Source organism: Hoplias malabaricus, chromosome 4, assembly GCF_029633855.1.
Source record: "Hoplias malabaricus isolate fHopMal1 chromosome 4, fHopMal1.hap1, whole genome shotgun sequence".
NCBI classification, from domain to species: domain Eukaryota; kingdom Metazoa; phylum Chordata; class Actinopteri; order Characiformes; family Erythrinidae; genus Hoplias; species Hoplias malabaricus.
Window position 1 is genome coordinate 60029652 of NC_089803.1, and position 26240 is coordinate 60055891.

The 26240-nt window shown below is 41.5% G+C and overlaps 3 protein-coding genes across 4 annotated transcripts in view; 1 reads left to right on the forward strand and 2 right to left on the reverse strand.

Moving 5' to 3' along the window:
* celsr1a (cadherin EGF LAG seven-pass G-type receptor 1a) overlaps positions 1–9026 on the reverse strand; it is a 101952-nt gene extending 92926 nt beyond the window's left edge. Inside the window, exon 1 of the mRNA XM_066668933.1 lies at positions 5350–9026. Coding sequence (XP_066525030.1) covers positions 5350–8821 — 3472 coding nt within the window. The 5' untranslated portion in view covers positions 8822–9026. The remainder of the gene's footprint in view (positions 1–5349) is intronic.
* Positions 9027–12435: 3409 nt separating this feature from the next.
* trmu (tRNA 5-methylaminomethyl-2-thiouridylate methyltransferase) lies at positions 12436–18105 on the reverse strand. Of its 2 annotated transcripts, XM_066668376.1 has the most exons (11): positions 17888–18105; positions 17558–17723; positions 17362–17468; positions 15112–15234; positions 14664–14836; positions 14170–14223; positions 14011–14077; positions 13679–13779; positions 13451–13595; positions 13013–13095; positions 12436–12906 (listed from the first exon to the last, which is right to left on the reverse strand). In XM_066668376.1, exons 1-11 carry the CDS (start codon positions 17967–17969, stop codon positions 12760–12762), a joined length of 1248 nt encoding a protein of 415 aa, XP_066524473.1. In that variant the 5' UTR covers positions 17970–18105; the 3' UTR covers positions 12436–12759. The 2 variants fall into 2 exon arrangements, with proteins under 2 accessions (XP_066524473.1, XP_066524474.1); XM_066668377.1 differs by lacking the exons at positions 17362–17468; positions 17558–17723; positions 17888–18105 and adding an exon at positions 15394–15466.
* srr (serine racemase) lies at positions 18104–26202 on the forward strand. Its single transcript, XM_066668379.1, has 7 exons — positions 18104–18242; positions 22483–22664; positions 23351–23532; positions 23646–23776; positions 24212–24360; positions 24468–24557; positions 25064–26202. The coding sequence occupies exons 2-7, from the start codon at positions 22487–22489 to the stop codon at positions 25303–25305; spliced, it is 972 nt and encodes a 323-aa protein (XP_066524476.1). The 5' UTR covers positions 18104–18242; positions 22483–22486; the 3' UTR covers positions 25306–26202.
* The last annotated feature ends 38 nt before the right edge of the window (positions 26203–26240 follow it).

A 26240-nucleotide genomic window follows, 5' to 3' on the forward strand; every position in this document is an offset into this window, starting at 1 on the left:
CTGCCTCTGACTTTACAGACATCTATCTACAAGTTGGACTAATGGACAGTGAGTATAGACATAAGGAGGTGATCATAATGTTATGGGTGATGAGTGTATGAATATAAGCTTTCAAATAAATAATGATGAATAACTGTGCAGATTCATGACAGTAGTCTAAACCCCTCAGAAGTCAAACTCCTAACCCCAGACAACATCAGCCTCAGGGATAGAGGCCAAAGGTCAGAGGGTCATGTGTAGTGAGTACACCTGGAGTAAAGGGAGCTTGTAAAAGACAACAGGGTGAGAAAGGATTAACAGGACAGGTCTCATGCATGCTCTGAAGACTGGCCATCATTTATAAACTGGATCTGAAAGTGTCTGTGCATAATCCACTCACCCCTTCTTTTTTCAAGACAACTAAGATCATCCCTCAAATTATAAAAAACTGGGAATTTCACATAATAGGTTTCACTTGTACATTCATTCATTTATTTCCTGTAACCTCATCATCCTGTTCGGGGTCACAGTGGGTCCAGAGCCCACCTGGAATCACTGGACTCAAGGTAGAAGCACACCCTGGAAGTCCACCACAGGTCACCAAACTTATGAACACACTTGAATATCCAGTTACATTACTCACTACTTTTATATTTATTTCCAGACTCCTGGCAAAAAATGTAAAGGTTGTACATATATAATAAAACATAATAAATGTAGAGGACTGAATAAGATAAATGAGAGGTATGTCTGAAAGCAAATATGTCAATATTAATTGTGGCTGCATTTTTAAAATGTATTCATTAAATAAAAATCCACTAAGAAAATAAGTTTTAAATTCCCCCTAGGGTTCCACTTGAGTGTTCTGGGTTAAGAAATTTGAAAAAGCCCAGATATGTGAAACATCAAGCCCACCAGCCACCACAGCTACAGCCACAGGCCACAATCTTTATACCTTCCTCACACACATGTATCAGCAAGTTCACACTGCTAAGTAACACCTGCAAACGATAACTTAGTGCCTTATTTTAGCACTGATGACTTAGATCACCTCTTTGGACACACCTTATAGCTTTTGTAAATCATAAAACTTTAGGGGCAATACCTTAGTGAGGTTTTTCTGACAAATAGTACAACTGCTATTTAAAGGAGTACTTATTCATTTTCACAGTCAAAATGTAGCAAACAATATTTATGAATGTGACTCACGAACACTTAAACTGCTGTATATTCCCAGAATGTACCAGGTTACGCTCCTTGGTTTGAGCTATAATTCACATGGAGACAGCAATGTTTAAAACAGGGTTAATACAGAATCTCTAAAATATCCAGGTCCGTATAATGGTTTATTAATTTTAAATTCATCTTAGTGTCCAGGATTGATTTTGGGGGGCAGGTAGTTGTGATGTCAAAGTTTGTGGGTGTTTGGGCATTTTCGCATCGGTCTACAATCACCTACAGGCAGTTCATAAGCTGTATGATATTGGGTTAAATTACCCAATTAAAACTTTTTTTAAAAAACACCAGTGAGCCTTCAGAGCTGGGTAGGTATTGTTTGAAGGCTTATCACTTGTATTTATCCAGTCAAACAGGCCAGATAGGAAGTCGTCAAAAATCAATACTCCTCTCCATCACGGGAAGCCCCCATGTCACTAAAGAGACCCATCAGATGACAAAGGAGCCTGGTTGATAAAGATAAGGCAGATCAGGTTACAGCTTCAACACATAACCCTCACTTCTACTTGTTTGTGGTCCTCACTGTGTTATTGTAAGGAAGACAAGCCTTTGTTGTGACTAGAATGTTAACCTACTTTTATCAGAAGGGGAAATCTGGAAGTTTCTTGTGTCTCTAGGGGGAGTAAGATAAACTACATGGAGCACATTCAATGGAAAAAAAAACACCTGTTCTGGTATTGAGAGATTAAAAAAACTTCCTCTGTGGTTTTCATATTGCACTTAAAAGCTCCATTTCACCATTTACACTTGAGATAAATCCCCCATCTTGACTGGAACTGAAATACTGACTGACTGACTTTTATTCACACTGTTGGTTTTGAAACAAAACCTTGGATCTTTTTCTTTATACGTGACAGCGCCTGTCGCCTGTGTCTATGAGAACATCAAAAAAATAATAATAATAATAAATAAATAATAAAATAAAATCCACAATTAACCTGGAAACTTTAGTTCTGATTTTATATCAAATCTGATACATATCCAAACAGTCGGATCAGTTTGTCTTGCCATTTTCTGGATGAGAGTGTGAAATTAAGTATTGTCTTTGGTGCAGTTTTAGGATCATGAGCTCCTCAGATTAATGTTGGATATAGGACATGTAAAAAAATGTTTAAAAAATGAATTGAGACACATTCAACTGCAGTGTGAACACCGGATTGTAATTGTAATCTTACACTGATGCTATGTAATTGTTATTATGATATTTAATGGTTTTAAACCAATAGTGAATCTTGGGTTGGGTACAAAGCATCACATTGTAGGCAGCTCTTCATCAGCTAAAAGCTACCATTTTATGAAAGGCAGTACACAGCTTGCTACAGATTCTGCCTTTAAGGCTGTTTGTCCCAGAGCCAACGGTCAAGAGGTCACATAACCAGTGTTAATGGTTACCTAACATTTGACTTGTGGGTGTGGGTGTTTGTGTGTGTGTGTGTGTGTGTGTGTGTGTATACGTCTGCTAGGGGGTGAAGATATGCATTAAATTAAATGAGTAACAGAGAGAAGAGAGAGCGAGAGTAAATAAAGACAGCAATATATATATATATATATATATATATATATATATATATATATATATATATATATATATATATATATATATAATGTGTGTGTGTGTGTGTGTGTGAAATAGTTCTAAAATTATAGTTCTACAAATGCATTCTTTTATGGTTAAATATAGCTCATGTTCTTAAATAATAAACAATTACTAATAAGCACTTTTCAATGAGTCATTCAGTATATTATATTCATCTTACATTCTATAGCTTCCATTGTTGTTACTTAATCTGCTCAGCACTAAAAATACTGACGTATTATAATAACGATTTATTATAATCAGAGACATTCACAAATATGGAGTTCATGCAGCTGCAAAAAAAAAAAAAAAACGAAAAACATACTTATTCATTTTCTTTATGGGCTTGAATGGGTCAGGAGTCCACATGAATTCATCGGGTGCAAGGGCATGTTACAATCAATCAGACATACACTAACATTTAGGGACAAAAACTGAATAGCCAATCCACCTAAGAACATGCTTTTGGATAGTGGTAGGAAACTGGTACACCCAGAGGAAACCCACAAAGACACAGGGAGAACACACTAAATGCCTTACGGACAGTGACTAGAGGTGTGGTACAGACCCCAGGACACTAGAGCTGTGTGACAGTTACCGCCATAACACCCGAAAACCATATACTAAACTTCTAACATGTATTTTTTGTAATGTGTTTTTATACAGGTAAATAAATATAAATATTCAAACTGAATGGAAAACAGAAACATTTTCCCTGACATTCAACCCCACAGTATTTATGAACAGAGAACAGAAACAGACAGACCAAAAGAGAGAGAGAGAGAGAGAGAGAGAGAGAGAGAGAGAGAGAGAGAGAGAGAGAGAGAGAGAGAGAGAGAAACAACAAGGAATGGGTTAGTAGTAACACAGAAAGCCAGTGTCACATTGTTATGAATGAGACAGACACAAGTGAATGAATGCAGACCGTTGCTGACACATGAGAAGCCAACAATGACCCTGAGCCCGGACCCTGAGTTGAAGAAGAGCCACCAGAAGAACAAAGACACAGCCATAAAGCCACCAACCGCAGACAAGAGCCTGAGAGCGGCTTGCTGAGGGAATGCTATGCAAAAACACAGGTTGCAAATGAGCAGGAAGAGGAATGTGTATGGCCAACAAAAAGGGAAGGAAAGTGAAGGAGAAAAAAGGCTAAGAGGACTGTAACATCTGAAACCATGACTTCATTTGAATAAGAGAGAGGTGGAGAGAGACAGAGTGTGGGATTAATTTAAAAGTGCAGCAACAATGTAAATTAAGACTTGTCAGTTAAAATCTACATATCTGGAGGACTGACACCACAGTACACATTAATGTTCTCTCATTTAAAAGCTCAGCCAAACACTGTATCTGCAGTGAAGCGGAATTCCACCAAATTTATATAATTTCTACAAAATTCAATGACAAAAATATAAATAAAGTGATGATCTGAAATAGCATTAATCAGAATTAGAATTAATTTTACAGACTTGACTTTCTTTACAATGGTAGTGTTATGAACCAGGGACTGCAAAATGGACATTCCTTCACTATTCTAAATGACAAGTGAATGTACACATGCCTTCTGAGGCCAAATATTTGCAACCATTTTATGTAATTACATTCTCTGAGGCAGCTTTAAAGAGTTGTTGTCTGGTTCCTATCACCAAATGGTTCTGACTCTGTAGGTTTCTCTATAATTGCACATTCCACATTAAAACATGCTTAATAACTGTACTTACTCACGTTTTAAGTGAAATTCCCTTTTAACTTTACATAACAATGGCTGTTCTTACAAAATGAAATTATATATCAAAGCAATTATTTTACCACTGTGTAGAACAGGAACTGAAACACCTACGAAGCTTGTTCTTAGAATACAGTCATTTGAGTCAGGATACAACATTGGAATTGTTTATATATAAAATTGGAATTATAATAAGCAGCGTAATGTAATAAACTACAAAAAATACCATCAAAACTTTATACAAGGCTGTGCCTTGAACGAAGAGATCAAAGAAAGGATTCTGAACTTCATATTTAAAAGGCAGAGCAATCATCCCAGAGACAAAGCACCAGCACAAACACATTCTCAACAGCACAAACACTTCAAAGACAAGCAACACTAATCTTTTTCTTACATAAAGCAATTCTAGCATCCAACAACAGCAGTGCAATAAACCCCACAAACAGCTTGAAAGCAGCAGAACAGGATCCTGCTTGCCTGGAGCAAAAAATCATCAACACCAACAGTCAGCTTATGGCACACAGCACCTGATTCTGTTTAGTTCACTTCAGTTATAATATACAATCCACATTAATTATAAACATCTGAAGTAGAGTGGGTCTTCTCATCATCACATCTGCGCTGACCAAAAACTAAGAAGGCATGAATGTTTCCTCATTTCTAATGCATGATAACGGGTAAATATTTTATTCCAAGCACATTCAGGGTATTTCTATCGGCCCATTCATCCTTGTTTGTCAAACTGATCCAGCAACATTTATTTCATGCATACAACAAAGTGTAATTTTTGCTTTTAGATCATGCAACACTACAGCAATATGAGCAATGCTCTTACCTGTGACTGCCAGTTTCATAGTAGCCTCCAATGGTCTGTTATTGTCCAGGTCCTTGCTCAGTTTCAGCTCTCCAGTATCCGGGTTCAAAATTAAAAGATTAAGCTCATTCCCCTCCACAAAACTATACTTCAGCTTATCTGACACATCCGGATCATGAGCTGGTACCTTCCCTATAATCCCTGTAGGAAAGCTGTTGGATTTATTGGTGACATAATTGTTAAAGATGATCTCAAAATTCTGCAGGACGGGTTCGTTGTCATTGACATCCACCAGACGGATGTGGACAGTCGCTCTGCTCACCAGCGGTGCGGACGTTGCCTGTACTACTATCACATACTCTGTCTTGGTCTCGTAGTCCAAATCCGTGAGCGCTTTAAGGTCCCCAGTGAAAATATCCAAGTCAAACACCTCAGGAATGTTTCCTTCCACTATCTGGTACATGATTTGGGCGTTGGTTCCGTCATCTGGATCTGTGGCAGTTATACGGGCTACTATAGAGTCCACAGGGCTATTCTCCTTGACATCGATGTAAAGCTCATCCTTCTCAAACACTGGAGCATTGTCATTAATATCTAGCACCGTCACCTGGATGTCCACTTCAGCTTTGAGCGGAGGGACTCCTCTGTCTACTGCAAAGGCTTTCAGATTGTAGACAGGAACATTTTCTCTGTCCAGCTTCCGGTTGGTTCTGATGATGCCAGAGAACTGCTCAATGATGAAGTCCCCCTCACCATCATCACCACCCTGGAAGGTGTAGCTGACCCTCCCATTTGACCCTGAATCCCTATCTGAAGCAGAGATTTGGAGGACGCTGGTGAATTGAGGGGCATCTTCAAACACGGTGCCTTGGTACTTCTCTCGGCCAAACTGAGGGATGTTATCATTAGCGTCCTCCACAATTATCTCCACATATGTGGTATCTGACTTTTGGGGAATGCCGTTGTCACGGGCGATTATGGCCAAAGTATAGGAGGCATGGTCCTCATAATCAATCTCCATTTGTGTGGTGATGGCACCTGTGTCTGGGTCAATCTTAAACTGAGGTACATTGTCCTCCATGATGTAAGTTATGCGTGCATTCTCACCAGTGTCTTCATCTGTGGCACTAATGACCACTACTGTTGACCCTATGGGCTTGTCCTCACTGAAAAGGACCTGGTAGTTGGCACTCTGGAACACAGGCCTGTGTGTGTTGGCATCTGTGACGTTGATGAATACTTGTGCTGTGTCGTAGCGAGTGCCGTCCGAAGCCGTGACGGACAGAACGTACTGACGCTCCTGCTTATAATCCAGCGGCAAAGCCAGAGTGATGAGGCCACCTCCACTTTGACTGGTGATGGCAAACCTGTTCCGAGTGTTGCCGCTGGATATCTGATAAGTGACCACACTGTTAATATCACGGTCCACAGCTGTGACTGTTAACACACTGGTCCCCACAAGTGCATCCTCATTAATTTTCAGAGAGTATACCTTTTCCGTGAACGTGGGAACATTGTCATTTACATCCAGCACTGTGATGCTTACGCTAGCAGAAGAAGACATTACAGGAATCCCATTGTCTCTGGCTTCCACTCCAAAGGTGTAAAACTCTGTGGTTTCTCTGTCCAGCTCAGCGCTGACTGTAATCCAGCCTGTGCTATTGTTGATAGTGAAGGGGAAGCCAGGGGAAGTGTCTGTGAGCCTATAATCCAAGCGGGCATTCTCCCCAGAGTCAGAGTCAATAGCCTGAATATGAATTACGGAGTAGCCAATGGGTACATTCTCCAAAACAGTGGCCTGGAAAGGAGTGCTAACAAACATTGGGGCATTATCATTCACATCAACTACTTCTATAATCACAATTCCTGTGCTGTTTATGAGTGGAGGTCTGCCTCCATCCTGGGCTTTGATCCGCAGGTTATATTCTCTGTTGGTTTCATAATCTAGAGGATTTATGACATCAATAACACCAGTTGGGGAATGAATGTAGAACTGGCCCCTTACGTTGCCATTAATTATGCTATAATGAACCTTAGCATTGTTCCCCTCGTCTCTATCAGTAGCCTCCACCTGAGCCACCTTGGTGTTGACAGCCACATTCTCAGGCACCTTCACCACATACTTCTTCAAACTAAACTGAGGATAATTGTCATTCTCATCTTCTACTGTTATATAAACGGTGGCTGTTGCGCTGCGTGGCCCTGGGTCTTTCCCTTGGTCATTTGCCTCCACTATGAGCTGATACTGTGCCTTGGTCTCCCTATCCGGGCGCACCCGGACTCTGACAAGGCCGTTCCGTGAGTCGATTTCAAAAACAGAGTTCTCGCCATCACCGTTCACAATTTTGTAAATCATATTGGCATTGGAAGGTGCATCTTCATCCGTGGCCCTCACCGTCATCACCTCAAAGCCCACCTCCACATTCTCACGGATGTTGACCCTGTACTCGTTCTGCTCAAACACAGGGCCATGGTCATTGGTGTCACTGACCGTGACGGTGAGGTAGGACGTGGCCGATCGCCTCGGGGAACCACCATCTGTGGCGGTCACTTTAAAGACGTGGGTATCCTTGAACTCTCGGTCCAGTGGCCTCTGCGTCTCAATACTCCCTGTCTCAGGGTCTATCCTGAAGAAATCACTGGATCTGCTGTCGAACAGAGCCTCCATGCCGTACTCGATTCTACCACCCTCTCCACTGTCCGCATCAGTAGCTTTGAGTGTGATAACATGCGTACCTGAGGGTTCATTCTCTGGGACAGACACCTGATAATTGGGAAGTTGGAAAACAGGAGCAGAGTTGACCCCCCTTCTCTTTCGTAACCCTGTGGAGAGGCCCGTAGTGAACCCCAACTTGAGATGCATTGTGATATCCCCCAGTCTGCACACTACATCCCTAGTGACCTTTCTCTGCTTTGTGGATAAGCAGTGGTTTTCTTGAAGAAATAAGTTCCCGTCAGAAAGAAAGACACTCAAGTTCTTTGCAGTGCACCACGGACGCCAGGTGTCTTTGGTCTGACGCGCAGAAGCAGGCACACAGTCCTGAAGGCGGAGGAGTGAATGTCCCGAAGACAGGCATGAGGATCCTCCCAGGTTATAATGTAAGTGGACGTCGAGCCTCAAGCTGTTGCCCTTGCGCTTAACGACGCAGTCTTTGCCGTGCGCAAACACGTTCAAGCGTGCGCGCACCGAGTCCTCCGTAGTGACGGACTTGATTTCGAAGCTCAACGGAACCGGGTAAGTTTCATTGAGGCGCGCGCAGTCCACCTTACGCGCCAGAATGAGCTCTCCGCTCAGTTTATGCACTTTTACCAAGTCCCAAAGGCCGGATCTCGGCAATAAAGTCCTGTCCAGCGCGTAAGTCCAGCCAGGTCCGAGAGAAAGGTTCGCCAAAGCGGTTCCTTCGTGCAAAGTGTCCCATAAATGCAGCTCAAAACCTCCTTGCGCCAGGAGGAACAACGAGATAAACCACATCCAACACACAGCCACCTCCATGCTTCAAAAGGAGGAGGCAGAAACTCTCTCTCTTTCTGTCTCTCTCTTTCTCACACACACAAACCTCCCCGTATGTATCTCCCAACTCCAAGCGCGCGTCCTCAGCTCTCCTTCTGCCAACACTTGGACTTTCTTTTGTCCCTCATGGTAGTTGTTCCATCGTCGAAAAACGTAAAAGGGAAAAGTTAGACAGTAAAAGGCACATAGTCCGCGCGCCGCTCGAAGGATCCATAGGCTGCGGCGGTGTCACTTCATCCCACGTTAAGTTTAAAATGACGACAAAATGGCTCCTGGGTGCGCCTCCTCCTCCTCCTCCTCCCACTGAGGGACAGATTAACATAAAAACCTGTGGAGAGACGCCTCCTCCTCCTCCTCAAGGGTCCACTTTTCCAACCTCTACTCAACTTAAACAGAGGGTGCACTGACTACTTTAAACTTACAGTACTTACAGGTACTTTTTAACTTGGCTATTAAACTTAGGTTAAATAAAGTGGGCGAGCGCGCGCGCGTGTGTTGTACGTGTGTTGTATATTACAACCTTAAAACTTTCATCACAACTTACTCCAAGATGTATTTTACTTTATAACTTTAATTCACACTCACCATAAAACACGGTACAATAAAAGCCTGCCGTAAAACTTACAGAACCTATTCATCACCTTCACACTCGGCTTAATACAAAGATAGTGATACATTACAAATAAAATTCTACACCACGACGTTACATTAACATTCATTACAACTAAGTTGTAACAATAATGTTAAATTATAATTTACCCACATCCCCACTTTAAACACAGGGTAAACAGCAGACTGTATTACATTTTACAGTAGCAATAACATAAATTCACACTTGGCTCACAAGGGGAAACATTACCAATAAACACTACACTACAACATTAAATCTATCATAACTGTAAAACTTCATATTCACATCATTTCACAGCTCACCTTAATACTTCCATTCACAACTTCCCCTAAAACAACTGCATCGCAGCTTACTTTCTTTAGTGTATTTCAAAACTTACTTGTTGTTTACAGTTTGTCATTTTTATAAAACTTACTCTACCTCACCACTTACGGTATGCAGCCTATTTTAAAACTTAAATGATGTTATAATTTAGATATAAAAAACATAATTATTATCTAGTTAAGGGCGGCACTGTAGTGTCGCAGTCACACAGCTCCAGGGGCCTGGAGGTTGTGGGTTTGATTCCTGCTCCGGGTGACTGACTGTGAGGAGTTGGTGTGTTCTCCCCGTGTCAGCGTGGGTTTCCTCTGGGTGCTCCGGTTTCCTCCCACAGTCCAAAAACACACGTTGGTAGGTGGCTTGGCGACTCAAAAGTGTCCGTAGGTGTGAGTGAATGTGTGTATCTGTGTTGCCCTGTGAAGGACTGGCGCCCCCTCCAGGGTGTATTCCTGCCTTGCGCCCAATGATTCCAGGTAGGCTCTGGACCCACCGCAACCCTGAACTGGATAAGGGTTACAGATAATGAATGAATGGATTATCTAGTTACCTCACAACTATGACATTTTGTAACAACATCCATTTAAAACACAGCCTTCATAATATTTTTTACATCAAACATGAAAACATTTCATCCTGCAAATTACAAAATGATTTACACTGCACTACACCTCATAATGTCCTTTAAAACAGCTTCATTATAATTTAAACAACCTCAGCACTTACACTAGTAAACTACTTGAAAAATAGTTTTATTTCTCAATGTATATTTCTTAAACATTACAGATAGAAATTATAATTATAAGTATATATAATTTTACTTTTATTTTTTTTACCTTAATATATGTTGCATTAAAACTTGCCTTACATCTTACAATAACCTTTATAATATATGGTAAAACATACAATATAAACTCTTTAAAAATATTAATTTACCATAAAATATGCTTTAAAATACCATACACATTATTTTAAATAAAACTTGCATTAAAACATGTATTAACTGTGTTAAATCAAGTGATTTTAAAACTTCAGAAACACTTAAAATCTGCAGAAAAAAACACAACCTGACAATTTTTACTCTAAGACTCTTTAAAACAAATATTTGAAAACTGTTTATAGTTAATCATACAATTGGAATTAAACTTACATTATCACACATTATAAAACTTACCTTTGAATTGTCTGTAAACAAACAAACAAACAAACAAACAAACAAAAATAGATTTTAGAAACTCAGAATTAATCTTACATTTACCCTAAAATTTGCATCAAAATCTGCCCTACAGTTTCCATTTATATTCACTTGTGTGATGGTGTGAGAGATGGTGTGGCCTTTTCTGCTTCTGTAAGCCTCAATATTTTGTTGAAATAAAAAACATTTATAATCAAAGAAAGAATAATCAGGGAAAGCTGTACTCTTACAGGTGTGGACTGTAATATTAAAACAGGTTGTTGTAATAATATCTGAATATATACTGCAGTAGATACTCCATGTTGTGGATTATTTATAAAATGCTATTCTATATATGATGTATATGCCATTTGTTTATGTTTATTACTCATTATGTATGTGAGTAGTGTCAATGCAACCACGGAACAGTAACACAATCTGCTTATCATTTATTTATTTTTAATATATATTTTGAATATATGAACCACGCGCCCCCTCTAGTGGCGGAGCGTAGAACGTGCATTTGTATTGGTATCAAGTATTTGAAACTTCAGCGATTCTTGAAAACACAGAACCTGTTCAATGATCAGGGGGCGGTTCCAAAAAGCAGAATTTATGAGTTAGCTAAAAGCTTAAGCCCAGAACTGCGGATTGTCTAAAGGGATATTAGCCATTTTCCCGTCTGATTCGTTTAATTATATCACTCTATTAATGTCCAGTGATAATAGGAACTAATAGGAATTCAGATCAAATCTTTTTATTAAAACATGACTCACTCAAAACATGTAACTAAGGCATATCAAGGAAGTGAACATTCATTCATTATCTGTAAGCGCTTATCCAGTTCAGGGTCGCGGTGGGTCCAGAGACTACCTGGAATCATTGGGCACAAGGCGGGAATACACCCTGGAGGGGGCGCCAGTGCTTCACAGGGCAACACACACACTTTCGAGTCACCAATTCACCTACCAACGTGTTTTGAAATGTGGGAGGACACCGGAGCACCCGGAGGAAACCCACGCGGATACGGGGAGAACACACCAACACCTCACAGACAGTCACCTGGAATCGAACCCACAACTTCCAGGTCCCTGGAGCAGTGTGACACTACCTGCTGCGCCACTGTGCCGCCCAAGGAAGTGAACAATCTCTCAGTATATTTTCCTAGTTTGTTTTAAAGCAACTAGATATGAAAAGGCTTACAATTTTAATGAAAACTAAATCTAATACATTCCTGGTAGACAATTTTTTTATAATGTTCCTGCTATATCTGGTATAGTATGTTCCTATTAACTCCCATAATACACCAGGGCCTTTTAAAAGGTAAAATTATAGGCTAAAATCTCAGCAGCTGATTCTCCATCCAAGATATAATGCACATTTTGATATTTGGAACAAAAATGATGTGCCATGGCACACATTAAACACAGGCTGAGCAGAGGTTGTAATCATTCTTGAAATTTATTTTTCCTGGATAAAAGAAATGCAATAAATTAATACAAAACAGAAACTCATTAATAACATGAATGTGAAGAAAATAATGTCATATTGTTGACTGGGGGATAATGGTATGGTCAGCTGCTACAGGGAAACATTATATAAAGAACCAGTGAAGGTGAATAAAACATATCTTTATCTTATAAAACAAGTAAACACTGATTGTAAATGTATTTTTAAGCAACATAAGGGGTCTGCAGCTGATCTCAAGCCAAGTTGTGTGTAGTAGTTCCCCAATGTTAAAGGTGTCTTAATAAATTCATGCCGTATCTAGAGTATGTGAATGTGTGCTGGTTCAGTTCAGCTCTCTGAAATTGGAGACTCTTCTGGGGTTTTACAGTCTCTGCTCAGCTGAAGATGGTGTTTCTGAAGTGTGTGTTCACTCGGACCCAGAAGAATAATCTTTCCACTGCCCAGACACTCGTCCCCTTTATACAGCACTGCAAACTACAGAGGAAACACAGGGATTTATTTCAGGAAAAACTCATTTTATCTGGTGATTGATGACTGTAAATGTATATCCTGTAAAATGTTTGCCTTAAGAATAGCTTACCTGTCCAGGTGTGAGGGCTCGTACTGGCCTTTTTGCTGTTATCCACAATGATCCATCCAGATTCAGAGTCACAGTGCATGGAACTAACACACACACACACACACACACACACAAACACACACCACAAATTTATTTTAGATTGCACTTTAAGTGTAAGGAAACAAAAAGATATTTCCATATTTCAATGCCCAATGAAAAACATCTCCAACATTTCCAAACAAGCAACTTTACAGTAGGGGGAATAACGTATTAAATTTCAACATAAATCAATGTAAAAATAACTAATTCCAAGTGACTGGAAATTTTGGGGTATTTCTATAGGTCTGTTCACAAGCTGTGGTGTTCATATGATGTAATAAACTAAAAATCTACAGAAATGGAGATCCATGTTTTTCATTGGACAGCGATGGTATGACGAAAGTCAAGATTGGCTCTCACTTAAAGGCATCTGATGAAGGAAGCGGAAATGACAGTCCATCATCTGGGTTCTGATCAGTTCAGCAGGAGGCTCCTCAGTGATCCAGTGAAAACGATCTGTTTGAATTGTGTCCCGTAACAGGGCGGGGTGGTTTGTGGTAGGACCCTAAAAAGGAACAAGAAGTGTGATTTTTTTTTTCCAATAAATAAAACAATATCACCATGAGCAAAGATTTGTGTGTAACTCACGACAAATATTTCTCCGGTCTTGATATCTTTATCGACAACAAACCATGGGTCTTTCTGCCCTCCTATCCGTGCTCTCTGTCCTAAGGTAAATGTGAACCAACCTGTTTGGAAAACTCAGAATGAATGCCAAGCTCTGACCTGATAGAATAAGTGGACCATCTGTAATCTGTCGGAATAAAACTTTGTAATGGCAGTTGCTTGTAACACGGTGTCGTAATATCATGACCAAACAGACATGGTCTAAAGTAAAGTTGTTATATTTTCAGTACTCCTGTATAGTTGGTCTTTTCTGTGATTTTATTGAAGACACCATTAAAAAGAACCTGACTTACCTTTATGCTTCCCCATGATTTTCCCATCTTCAATGGAGACAAAATTTCCAGGTTTTGGTTCTAAATACTGTTAATAAAGAAAAGTCAACTTTAAAATACACTCTGCGTGAGATCATAAAATATGAAGGAGTATTGAGGCCTGGTTGGAAAGGCATGTACCTGAAGGATAAAATCCTCAAAGTGCCGTTCACCAATGAAGCAAATACCCATGCTCTAGAGGAGAAAAGAAAGCCAATACAAGGTGAAGCTTTCTTTTTATCCTGATTTAGATTTCAATATTACTTCAATACACTGATTCAGGTGTTCATTCATTCATTCATTATCTGTAAGCGCTTATCCAGTTAAGGGTCACGGTGGGTCCAGAGCCTACCTGGAATTATTGGGCGCAAGGCGGGAATACACCCTGGAGGGGGAGCCAGTCCTTCACAGGGCAACACTTGGACTGTGGGAGGAAACCGGAGCACCCAGAGGAAACCCCCGCGGACACAGGGAGAACACACCAACTCCTCACAGACAGTCACCCGGAGCAGGAATCGAACCCACAACCTCCAGGTCCCTGGAGCTGTGTGACTGCGACACTACCTGCTGCATCACCGTGCCGCCATAGTCTACTATTAATGTAGTGCATTATTGCTGAAAGAATGGTCCCTTACCTCTTTCTTTTTTAGAACATGATAGAAACCTGCTTCGGCAGCAATCTTTTTTACAAAATCTTTAGTAAGTGCTGCTAATGGAAAGATGGTTTTCTTCAAGGCACCCTGGGAAATTTGACTGAGGAAGAAGGTTTGGTCTTTCAGAAGATCAGCACCTTGGTACAGCCTCACCGCTGAAAAACACATTGATTGTAATTATTTACTGACAAAGTTCATCTACATTGCAGATGTTTCTGACAATACAGCCAATGAGTGTAGGTACAAAATCAGTACCCCTCAAAAACTTAGTGTAGGCAGCTTTGTGTAGAAACATCCTAAAATATAATGTTATTATAAATGGGAACAAATAGACACTGCAATTAATGGCATAGAGAGGGAGGTCGACAGCAGTTTTCTAAGCAAAAAAGTACATTTATACTATGCCAAGAATCACAGAAATAAAACTTACGATTTCTGATCTCCAAGCGATTCCTGAAAAGAGGCTGTGGACATAGTGTGTGCTTCTGCTGAAAAACCTCCTCGTCTTCCACAGAAGTTCTTGCATAGTGACCGGTTGCCATGGCATCAGCACCTGCTCAACATGCAGATACAATTATTAAACATGAGACAAATTAATTACTGCTTACAGCATGCGTCTGTAGTACAGTCACTGTTTGAGTGTATATATATATATATATATATATATTATACACTGTTAAAATATAGGGAACACTTAAACAATACAACATACATCCAAGTCAATCACTCTTCTGTGAAATCAACCTGTCCAGTTAGGAAGCAACACTGATTGTGAATCAATTTCACCTGCTGTTGTGCAAATGGAACAGACAACAGATAGAAATGAGAGGCAATTAGCAAGACAACCCCTATAAAGGAGTGGTTCTGCAGGTAGTGACCACAGACCATTTCTCTGTTCTCATCCTTTCAGGCTGATCGTTTGGTCATGTTTGCATATTGTCAGTGCTTTCACCCTGAGAGGTAGCATGTGGTGGTCTCTACAACCCACAGAAGTTGCTCAGGTAGTGCAGCTCATCCAGGATGGCACCTTAATGTGAGCTGTGGCAAAAAGGTGTGCTGTGTCTGTCAGCACAGTGTCCAGAGCATGGAGGAGATACCAGGAGACAGGCCTGTACACCAGGAGATGTGCCCGACATCCACAACTGGGGCTTGTGCTTATAGCCCAACACTGTGCAGGGCGATTGGCATTTGCGGACAAAAGCTTGGAGAATGTTCTGCTGTCTGCAACATCCTCCAGCATGATGGTTTGACAGTGGGTCAGTAATGGTGTGTGGAGGCATTTTGTGAAGGGCTGCACAGCCCTCCATGTGCTAGCCAGAGGTACCCTGACTGCCATTTGGTACAGGGATGAGATCCTCAGACCCATTGTGAGAGCATATGCTGGTGCAGTGGGCCCTGGGTTCATTCTGCTGCATGACAATACTAGGCCGCATGTGGCTGAAGTGTGTCAGCAGTTCCTGCATGATGAAGGAATAGATGGATTGGCCTATCCCTTCCCCAGGCCTGAATCCAATCGAGCACATCTGGGCATCATTCGCCAATGACACATTGCACCACACACTGTCCAGGAGTGTCTGGGAGGAGATCCCTCAGGAGAACATTATTTGTTTTTAAGCAGTATATAAACACCAATTAGAAATTGCCTTTTTTTTTTAAATAAGTTTTATCATTAAAGGAACACTAGGTAATATTTGGGTTTTTGCTTCTGAAGCTCCCCCTAGTGTAATTAATTTTTACAGCACTGTATGGAAATCGTTGAGGGAAGGAGGTGGTCTCCTACCCTCCTCCAAAAGTTACATTGTGTGGTTTCTACAGTGCTGAGCCCAGAGTAGCAACTACAGAAGCTCTATTCTCCCTGTTACAGCTCAGTGGGGCATCACAGTGATTCTGAAGCTGTGATTTTTAAAGTGTTTTGATGGAAACAACAAGAATGTAGCATATCTCATTTGTTCATTCATTGTCTTTAATCGCTTAACCAGTTCAAGGTCACTGTGGGTCCACAACCTACACGGAATCAAAGGGGGCAAGGCAGGAACACACCCTGGAGGGACACCAGTCCTTCGCAGGTGACACACACACACACACTCCCATGGGCACTTGAGTCTTCAATCCACCAACCAAAATGTGTTTTTGGACTGTGGGAGGAAACCAGGGCACCTGGAGGAAACCCATGCAGACACAGGAAGAACACACCAAACTCCTCACCGACAGTCACCCGGTGCAGGGCTTGAACTCACAATCCCAGGTCCCTGAAGCTGTGTAATAGTGACACTACCTGCTGCGCCACCTTGCACATATCATTTGCATGCGCTCACAGACAATTTTTCTTAACAATATTATAAATATTGATATTTGCATAAACAGAAAATTCTCTTTAATTCATGTCCCATGCACATTTTAATATTTCAAAACTTTGCAAACTAAATGTCCAATCAACAAATCAATCATCCAATCAATCAATAAATCTACCAACCAATCAGAAAAACCTACACAAGATTATAGCAGTGGTCAGCAGTCTTTCTTCATGCAGAGTTTGTCTTTATTCCTACCATATTATTATACTTGTCTTCAGAAGCCTTAAACATTTGTATCAGATGTTTAAGATTTGGTGTGGATTTAGGAAAGTAAACAACAGAATAAATGTTACTGACCACAGTAACAATGAAAAACAAATACCTACCTAAAATATTGGCAGCATACTGATAAAAATGTTTAAATTTGATATGTTTGTTGCATATTATATCTGGATTTGGAGTTCTGCCCTTCTGATATTCCCCAAGAAGGTTACTGCAAAAATAAAAGATAAAAATATTATCCCATACAGAAACATTACCTCACACAAATCAGCCCAGCAGGGAAAACTAATGATAGAATACCTAAATACTTCATGCCAGTACTCTTTAACATAGGAGATCTGATGGAAGGGAATATCCAGTGCACGGCAAACTTTATACGCATCTTCACAGTCTCGCTCTGAGGTACACACACCTCGTTCATCCAGAGAGTCCCAGTTCTTCATGAAAATTCCAGTGACCTGATAGCCTTCAGTAGAAAAATAAAACATTATTGTCTAGGTTAAAGTAAAGCGTCAACACCTTTAATCATATATATTTAAATATATATATATATATATATATATATATATATATATATATATATATATATATATGTGTGTGTGTATATGGATGGATGGATGGATGTCTCACCTCGTCGTTTGAGTAAAAGGGCAGCTACAGAACTGTCCACTCCTCCGGACATAGCACACACTACATGCCTCACTACACTCATGATTTTCACTTTGACTCTCTTCAGAACTCCACATTTAGAGCAGGTATAACCTTTAAATCACCTGTATCACTTCTGTCATGTTCTGCTATAGGGTAGACAGGGTAGCCCCATGTTTGCGGTCCTTCTCTAAACACGGTCCGTCTGGAAACATGTCTTCAGCTCCGAGCACCGTTTCCCACGACGTAGCGAACTGCGGCACGGAGCGACTCCTAAATCTGGACTTTGGTTCGTTTGAGATCTTAAACTTTGACTGATATTCTCAAATACGTTACGGTAGGATTTCTTAAGCATTGCATCTGTTTTCTTTTTTATTTAAAGACTATACCTGAGATAATATTAATGTGTTGTGAGCGCTGTGTTATTTCGGTTGTGGCGTGCTCTAGTGTCACAGAGTGCACCGATGTGGAATACGCTCTGAATCCTAAAGTCACAGTATTATTTTATTAATATTAACATGTAAGCTTAACATAACCTGAAAATAGCAGCACTGTTATTCAATAATAATAAAAACCCTCTGAATTAAAACACAAACTGGAGTAACGTCTAAATTTTATTTTGCAACAATGTTTTTTTTTCTCCTCACCTGTTTTTCTTTACCCGTTTTCGTTTTCCGCCCGTATTCGTTTCCCACCCATTTTCGTGCCCCACCCATTTTCGTTCTTCACCCGTATTTGTGCCCCACCCGTTTTCGTGCCCCACCCGTATTCGTGTTCCACTCGTTTTAGTTCTTCACCTGTATTCGTGCCCCACCCATTTTCGTTTTCCACCCGTTTTCTGTGCCCCACCCATTTCGTTCTCCACCCATATTCGTTTTACACCCGTTTTAGTGCTCCATTCGTTTTCGTTACTCACCCATTTTCCGTTTATCACTATATTTATGTATTCCACCTACTTTTTGCAGTTGACCTTTTCATTTCCCAGCCATTTTTACACCCCACTTTTTCATTTCCAGCTCATTTTAGAACTCTTCCTGTTTTTGTTTCTTACCCTGTGTTGCATTGAACCTATTTTTGTTTCACACCGGTTTTTATTTTCTGCCATTACCTTTTGACTTGACTTGACCTGATATAAAGTAGGGATCTAGTCATTTATGTCACATTCAGATAATATGACCTACTTCTTATTATGCAGTTCTTGTCGTGGCGGAAGGGCTTGTGTGGTCTCATGACCTCCAGGGCTATGTCGTCGGGAGCTGTTAGCTCTCAGTAGGGTCTCCCATGGCGAACAGGTCTGGAGTGAAGATCCAGACAAACATGATCCAAAAGCATTTCTATGAGTACACACATTAAAATGTGGTGTACTCCACTCCAACCTGGTAGCTGGGCAGCCCACGTAACCCGGCCGGGCTCAGCCCGAAATGGCAACGTGGGAGGATCATGTAGGCTCACCACCCGCAAGATCCAGAGTAGGGGTGCGGTGCAATGCCCATCGGGCACAGAGCGGGGGCAAGGGGGCCCCTGGCGTCGTGGAACTTGTCAGCGGAAACTGGTTCTTGGTACGTGGAACATAACCTCACTGGGGGGGAAAGAGCCAGAGCTGGTGCGTGAGGTTGAGAGATACCAGCTAGATATAGTTGGGCTCACCTCTACACACAGTGTAGGCTCTGGAACCAAACTCCTCGATAGGGGTTGGTCTCTCTCTTACTCAGGAGTTGCACAGGGTGAGAGGCGCCGGGCGGGTGTGGGGATACTCACAAGTCCCCGGCTGGTGCCTGTACAGCTGGAGTTTGTCCCAGTAAACGAGAGGGTCGCCTCAATGCGGCTCCGGCTTGCAGAGAGGAAAACTTTGACTGTTGTGTGTGCGTATGCACCGAACAGCAGCTCAGAGTATTCGGCCTTCTTGGAGGCAGTGACTGGAGTTCTAGAGGGGATTCCATGCACTGACTCTGTTGTTTTGCTGGGGGACTTCAATGCTCACGTTGGCAATGACTGGGAAACCTGGAGAGGAGTGATTGGGAGGAACGGACTGCCTGATCTAAACCCGAGTGGTGTGATGTTGTTGGACTTCTGTGCTAGCCATGGTTTGTCCATAATGAACACCATGTTCAAACATAAGATTGCTCATAAGTATACTTGGTACCAGAGCACTCTGTGCCAAAGGTCAATGATCGACTTGGTGGTTGTGTCTTCTGACCTGAGGCCGTATGTTTTGGACACTCGGGTAAAGAGAGGGGCTGAGCTGTCAACCGATCACCATCTGGTGGTGAGTTGGATCTGATGGCGGGGAAAGCTGCCGGACAGACCTGGTAAACCCAAACGTATTGTGAGGGTATGCTGGGAAAAGCTGGCAGATGACTCTGTCCGGATGGATTTCAACTCTCACCTCCGAGAGAACTTCTCACATGTTCCGGAGGAGGTAGGGGGAATGGAGTCTGAATGGACACTGTTCCGGACATCCATCGTGGAAGCGGCTGCATGTAGCTGTGGTCAAAAGCTTGTCGGTGCCTGTTATGGCGGCAACCCAAGAACCCGTTGGTGGACACCAGGGGTGAGGGAAGCTGTCAAGCGGAAGAAGGAGGCTTTTCGAGATTGGCTAGCTCGGGGAACTTCCGATTCTGCGGATGGGTACCGGCAGGCAAAAAAGGCTGCAGCTGTGGCAGTTGCTGAAGCAAAATCCAGAGCATTGGAGGAGTTCGGAGAGGCCATGGAGAATGACTTCCGGGCGGCCTCAAAGAGGTTCTGGAAAACACTCTGACAGCTCAGGAGGGGGAGGGGAGACACTGTCCAAGCTGTGCTCAGCAAGGATGGTGAAACTCTGAACTCGACTGAGCGTATTGTTGGGCGTTGGAAGGAGCACTTTGAGGAACTCCTTAACCCGAGAGACATGCCTCTTGTACAGGAGGTAGGGCCAGAAGTGTCTGGGGGGTCAGATTCCATTTCCTTGGCTGAAGTCACTGAGGTGGTGAAAAAGCTTCGCAGTGGCAAAGCTCCAGGAGTGGATGAGATTCGCCCAGAGTTACTGAAGGCACTCGATACTGTGGGGCTGTTTTGGATGACACGTCTATACAATATCGCCTGGACCTCGGGAACGGTACCGGGGTGGTGGTTCCTATTTTCAAAAAAGGGGACCGGAGAAAGTGTGCCAATTATCGTGGCATTACACTTCTCAGCCTCCCGGGGAAAGTCTATGCCAAGGTGCTGGAAAGGAGAATCCGTCCGATAGTCGAACCTAGGATTTTGGAGGAACAATGCGGATTTCGTCCTGGCCGTGGAACTATGGACCAACTCTTTACTTTTGCACAGATGATTGAGGGGGCGTGGGAATTTGCTACTCCACTCTACACATGCTTTGTGGATTTGGAGAAGGCATATGACCGTGTTCCCCGAGAGATTCTGTGGGAGGTGCTCCAGGAGTATGGGGTGCCAGGGTCGCTTCGGCGAGCCATACGGTCCTTGTACTCTCAGAGTTTGAGTTGTGTTCGCATCCTTGGTAGTAAGTCAGGCTTGTTCAGTGTGGGCATTGGACTCCATCAGGGCTGTGCCTTATCTCCACTCCTGTTCCTGATATTCATGGACAGGGTGGCGCGGCGTAGCCTGGGGCAGGAGGGCTTCCGTCGAGGAGCTCAGGAGGTGGCATCTCTGCTTTTTGCGGACGATGTTGTTCTTCTGGCTTCTTCGCACGGAGGCCTCCAGCGTTCACTTGAGCAGTTTGCAGCCGAGTGTGAAGCGGTCGGTATGCGGATCAGCACCTCCAAGTCTGAGGCCATGGTTATCTCCCGGAAACAGATGGCATGCTCCCTTCAGGTAAGGGGTGAGAACCTCGCTGCTCCTTCGCATTGAGAGAAGTCAGTTGAGGTGGTTTGGGCATTTGATCAGGATGCCTCCTGGACACCTCCCACTGGAGGTATACCAGGCACGTCCAACTGGAAGGAGGCCCCGGGGTAGACCCAGGACACGCTGGAGGGATTATATCTCCCGGCTGTCCTGGGAACGCCTTGGGATCCCCCAGGAGGAATTGGTGGATGTTGCAAGGGACAGAGACGTCTGGGCTTCTTTGCTCGCCCTGTTGCCACCGCGACCCTGAAATGGAGAAGCGGAGAAGAAAATGATGATGATGACTCCTTATATCTGTAAGAGTGGATTAAAGGTATAATATGGTAGATTACAGATTGGCCTTCTTGAAATACATCCCAATAACAAGGAGATGAATTAGATACATTTTCTGACAACATAAATAAAAACATTGCATTTCTTTATAGGCCATATGACAAAATATTATGTTCAATCTTTCATTTAGACAGAAACAAATTGACTGGATGGATTTCCTGATATATTACATCACTCTCTCCCCAAGCATGCACAGATATTCCACATGTGCAGGTTTGAGGGAAAGGAATACAGAAAGGTGTATAGATATATTCTTAAAAAAGGGTGTTAGGGTGTAGTTCCTTGTTAAGGTTTTTGGGCACTGTTTCAAAATGACTGACTGAAAAAAAAGTGTGCACTATTTAATATAGGGGTTAATATGGCACATTTTTGATCATAAAGTGACCTCAAATTTCCTTCTCTTCCAGAAAAATGGAGGAACTGACCGCTGACAGCATTACCCTCCAGATGCTAAAAGAGGCTCGGGACACAGTCATGTCCAGCCCTTTGGGAGTGATCAATACTCCCATGATTCCATGGTGCCAGACCACACTGCCTCTTCATGTGCCCAGCAACATTCACCTTAAGCTGGAGAACATGCAGAAGACGGGTCCGTTTATACTTCTAAATGTCTATGTTCACAGCTAAAAGTCACCAAATATCTTTAAGTTCCAAAGTTCAAATTCCAGATTCCATCCCAGAGTTCTATTGTATCCCAAAATTCTAAGTAATCTAAAGTTCTGCTACAAACTGTTGTGTACTATTTCAATGCAATATATTGTTTTGTTTGACAGTTCTCTGGCAACGTATTGTGACATGTTTGATCGTGAAGCGAAGCAATCTACCGCCAAACTCTAATATGTTTTATCTAACTAACATGTATTGTTTAAAATTGCCTTCACAAATACAGCTTCCTATAATAGTGCACATAATTTTGATCCATATTTTCAAATGCAGACATGATCAAATATGTGATTTTGTTTAAAAGCTTTATTCTCTTCTATAATATCTACAATCTACAAAATAAATTATTTTTTGTTAGCATCCTGAACATTGAGATATTATAATTTTATCATAATTATATATGGATGTTTCAGTAGATTGAGGCATATCACAAGTGTAACATTTCAAAAAAGATCATATGACTCAGTGCCACTTGACTGTATGGTGGAAGCAAAATTCCTCACAAGGACTGTATTTGGGACATCTGCATGATTTGAGCAAATTTGTACGTATTCCAAACCCAGGGACATGGCTTTTATTTCAATCTGTATCTTTCTTTTATTGCAACAACAGGGTCGTTTAAAATCAGGGGTGTTGCAAATCAGTTTGCTCGGAAATCCAGAGAGGGCATTTTGGTCACCATGTCTGCTGGGAATTACGGGAAGTCCTTTGCCTATGCCTCTAAACACTACGGATCAAAAGGCAAAGTGGTTATGCCTGAAACAGCCCCCATGTCCAGGTCTCTGCTGATACAAGTAAGAATGTCTTACAATACACAGTTAACTGTTGTTTTTAGAACATCCATTGTACACTTGCAGAAAAGTCCACAGAGTCTGAAAACTATTTTGATTCATTAAAAAACGAACAGAGCTTTGGTATTGAGGTTGAGCGGGTGCCGACATCTTGTCTCATTGATGTGGTCAGTCGATGTGTTCAAGAGGACAAAATGACTTTCCTACATTCCTACAATGACCTGGACCTCATAGCAGGTCATGCCAGGTATGTAATAATGAGACATTAAATACCTTATTAAAGAGATTACATTGCTGATAATATGAACCCGGGGATTACATTGTACACAACACAAATATAACCATTAAACATTTACCTCAGAGATATGAAAATAACCATTTTTTGCAAAAAATGTATTACATTTCTTGTGATTAATTACTGTCAATAAGCTTTAGAGGCATTACAGTCTTCAGGTGTCTCATTCCTATCACTGCCAATGAGAAAATAAATGGACTTGCTGTTTCACCCAAACCGAATATCATCTGTAATTACACTTCACAATAAGATTTAAAATTTCAGCAAGTTAATCACAAATGTTTTTGTGGAATTTCTCATTTTGATTTCAAGAGCTGTGTCTTCAGTATTATTAACACAGTGTAGTAATGTGCTGTCTCTAGTATGACACTTTTTATGGTGCTCTAGTATTGGTTTTGAGATCCTGGAGGTAGTTCCTGATCCAGATGTTGTGGTGGTGTGCTGTGGTGGAGGGGGTTTATTAGCCGGAGTGGCCGCTGTCATTAAACTGTCTGGACTTGAAAAGACAAGAGTTTACGGAGTGGAGCCAAAAGGAGGTAAAGAATTAAAGTTAGAAAATTAAATTTTGTTTAGCATTTTAATGTAAATATGTCAATTATGTATGTGTATAAATATGTAAATTACATATTTCAACTTTGCACAGCATGCACCATGTACAGAAGCTTCATTGAGAAGAAGCCTGTGGGTATGGACAGCAAGAGTATTGCCTCAGGTCTTGCACCACCATTTGCAGGTATTCTTTGCCTCAGATCATGACATTTTCAGATTTATTATTTAAATTTAATCCTGTTTGAATTATGGAGAAACAAAAGATTTTATACAATATGTTATTTTATGTTTGTTTTTTCCTGTCTGCTTGTCATACTGCTACCTCTAAAAAGTATGGACAAAATTTAGATTTAAAGATGGCTGCTGATATTGCAATCAATGTCTTTATACATTTGTCCATATTTATAGATAACAGTATGTAATAAAGTGGTATTAGCTGTTTTAATATCTTGTCTGATGATTTAGAAATGCAATTTTGCTCAAGGATTAACGTGTCTATATATATATATATCCTGTTTAGCTTCTGTATATTAAACTTAAATGCAAACTTCAAACACCAACTAATCTTAAAAACTACTTAAATGCAAAACTGTGTTCATTTAGCCAAAGCATCAACATTAAAAACAACATATGCTGTCATTATCAGTACCATATCAGAAAACATGATGTTTTGTGCGTGATACCCCTCAGGAGCTCTGCCATATGCTCTATGTAAGAAGTACGTGGAGGAGATAGTGCTGGTGACTGATGAGGAAATCATCTCAGCTGTGTCAATCCTATACCGTGCCGGTCTTGTAGTGGAACCCTCAGGTTCTGCTGCTTTTGCTGCTGTCATCAACAATATGATTCCTGATATAATGGGCAAAAAAGTAGTAGTGATCCTGACCGGAGGGAACATAGGAAAGGATGAGCTCACAAGCTTCCCTGATTGAGTTGATTTGGAGTTTGAGTTTATAGGCGGTTCCATGTATAGTATTGATTACAAATAATTCTATTTATATTCAGTGAAAACAAGTTTGAGTTGTAAAAATCCACCATAGAAATTGTAGTGTTCTCTTTTGGTTTTAGTGCCTGCACTGTCACACAGCTCCAGGGACCTGGGGTTGTGGGCTCAAGTCCCACTCTGGGTCATTGTTTGTGAGGAGTTTAGTGTGTTGTCTCTTGTGGGTATCGGTGCTTCGGTTTCCTCCCACAGTCCATAAACACATGTTGGCTGGTAGGATTGGCTACTCAAAAGTGTCCCTAGCAACCCTGAACTGGATAAGCGGTTATAGAAAATAATTATAATCATACACAAGATAAGATGTAAAATATCCTATGCCAATCCATTAGAGCCCCCCCTGTTCCTACTGGCAGCCACACAGTTTCTGCTGTTCCAACCCTACAGCTACACCCTAAGGTTGCTGTGGCCATTAATGATACAATCAGCAACCAGCTTCCCTTAACATCTACGGTTACTCATTGAGCCCATCACATGAATTCCCAAATCACCCACTGCATCGTAAATGCTAATGGTGAAATCATACATCCAGCCATTGCACCTATTTCTAACTGCTGCCATGACATAACAAATCCCCCTGTTCAAAAGCAAAAACTAATGTCCTCAAAATATGCTTTAACAAGCCTAGTAACCTTATCTGGCACCTGGATTCATTCAAAAGCTTTCCACATAAGTTTATATGGCACTGAGCCAAATGCATTAGCTAAATCTTGGAAGACAACATGTAGATTTCTACCCTCTTCCTTTACTGTCTGAATCTGATTACTGTCTGATCATGCTGCTATGTTCCAAACATCCTGCAAAGCCAGAAAAACCTGCCTTTTGTATTAATGTCTCAATTAATTTGTTTGCTTTCAAATAAGCAGC

Excerpts from the sequence above, each read along its gene's own strand:
- trmu (XM_066668376.1), bottom strand. The coding sequence starts at position 17,969 with ATGAGTGTAGTGAGGCATGTAGTGTGTGCTATGTCCGGAGGAGTGGAC. Across the intron at positions 17,724-17,887 it reads CCTTTTACTCAAACGACGAG|GCTATCAGGTCACTGGAATT; the intron begins GTGAGACATCCA and ends TTTCTACTGAAG. Across the intron at positions 12,907-13,012 it reads GAGCCCTCACACCTGGACAG|TTTGCAGTGCTGTATAAAGG; the intron begins GTAAGCTATTCT and ends TTTCCTCTGTAG.
- srr (XM_066668379.1), top strand. The coding sequence starts at position 22,487 with ATGGAGGAACTGACCGCTGACAGCATTACCCTCCAGATGCTAAAAGAG. Across the intron at positions 24,361-24,467 it reads CGGAGTGGAGCCAAAAGGAG|CATGCACCATGTACAGAAGC; the intron begins GTAAAGAATTAA and ends AACTTTGCACAG. Across the intron at positions 24,558-25,063 it reads TCTTGCACCACCATTTGCAG|GAGCTCTGCCATATGCTCTA; the intron begins GTATTCTTTGCC and ends GATACCCCTCAG.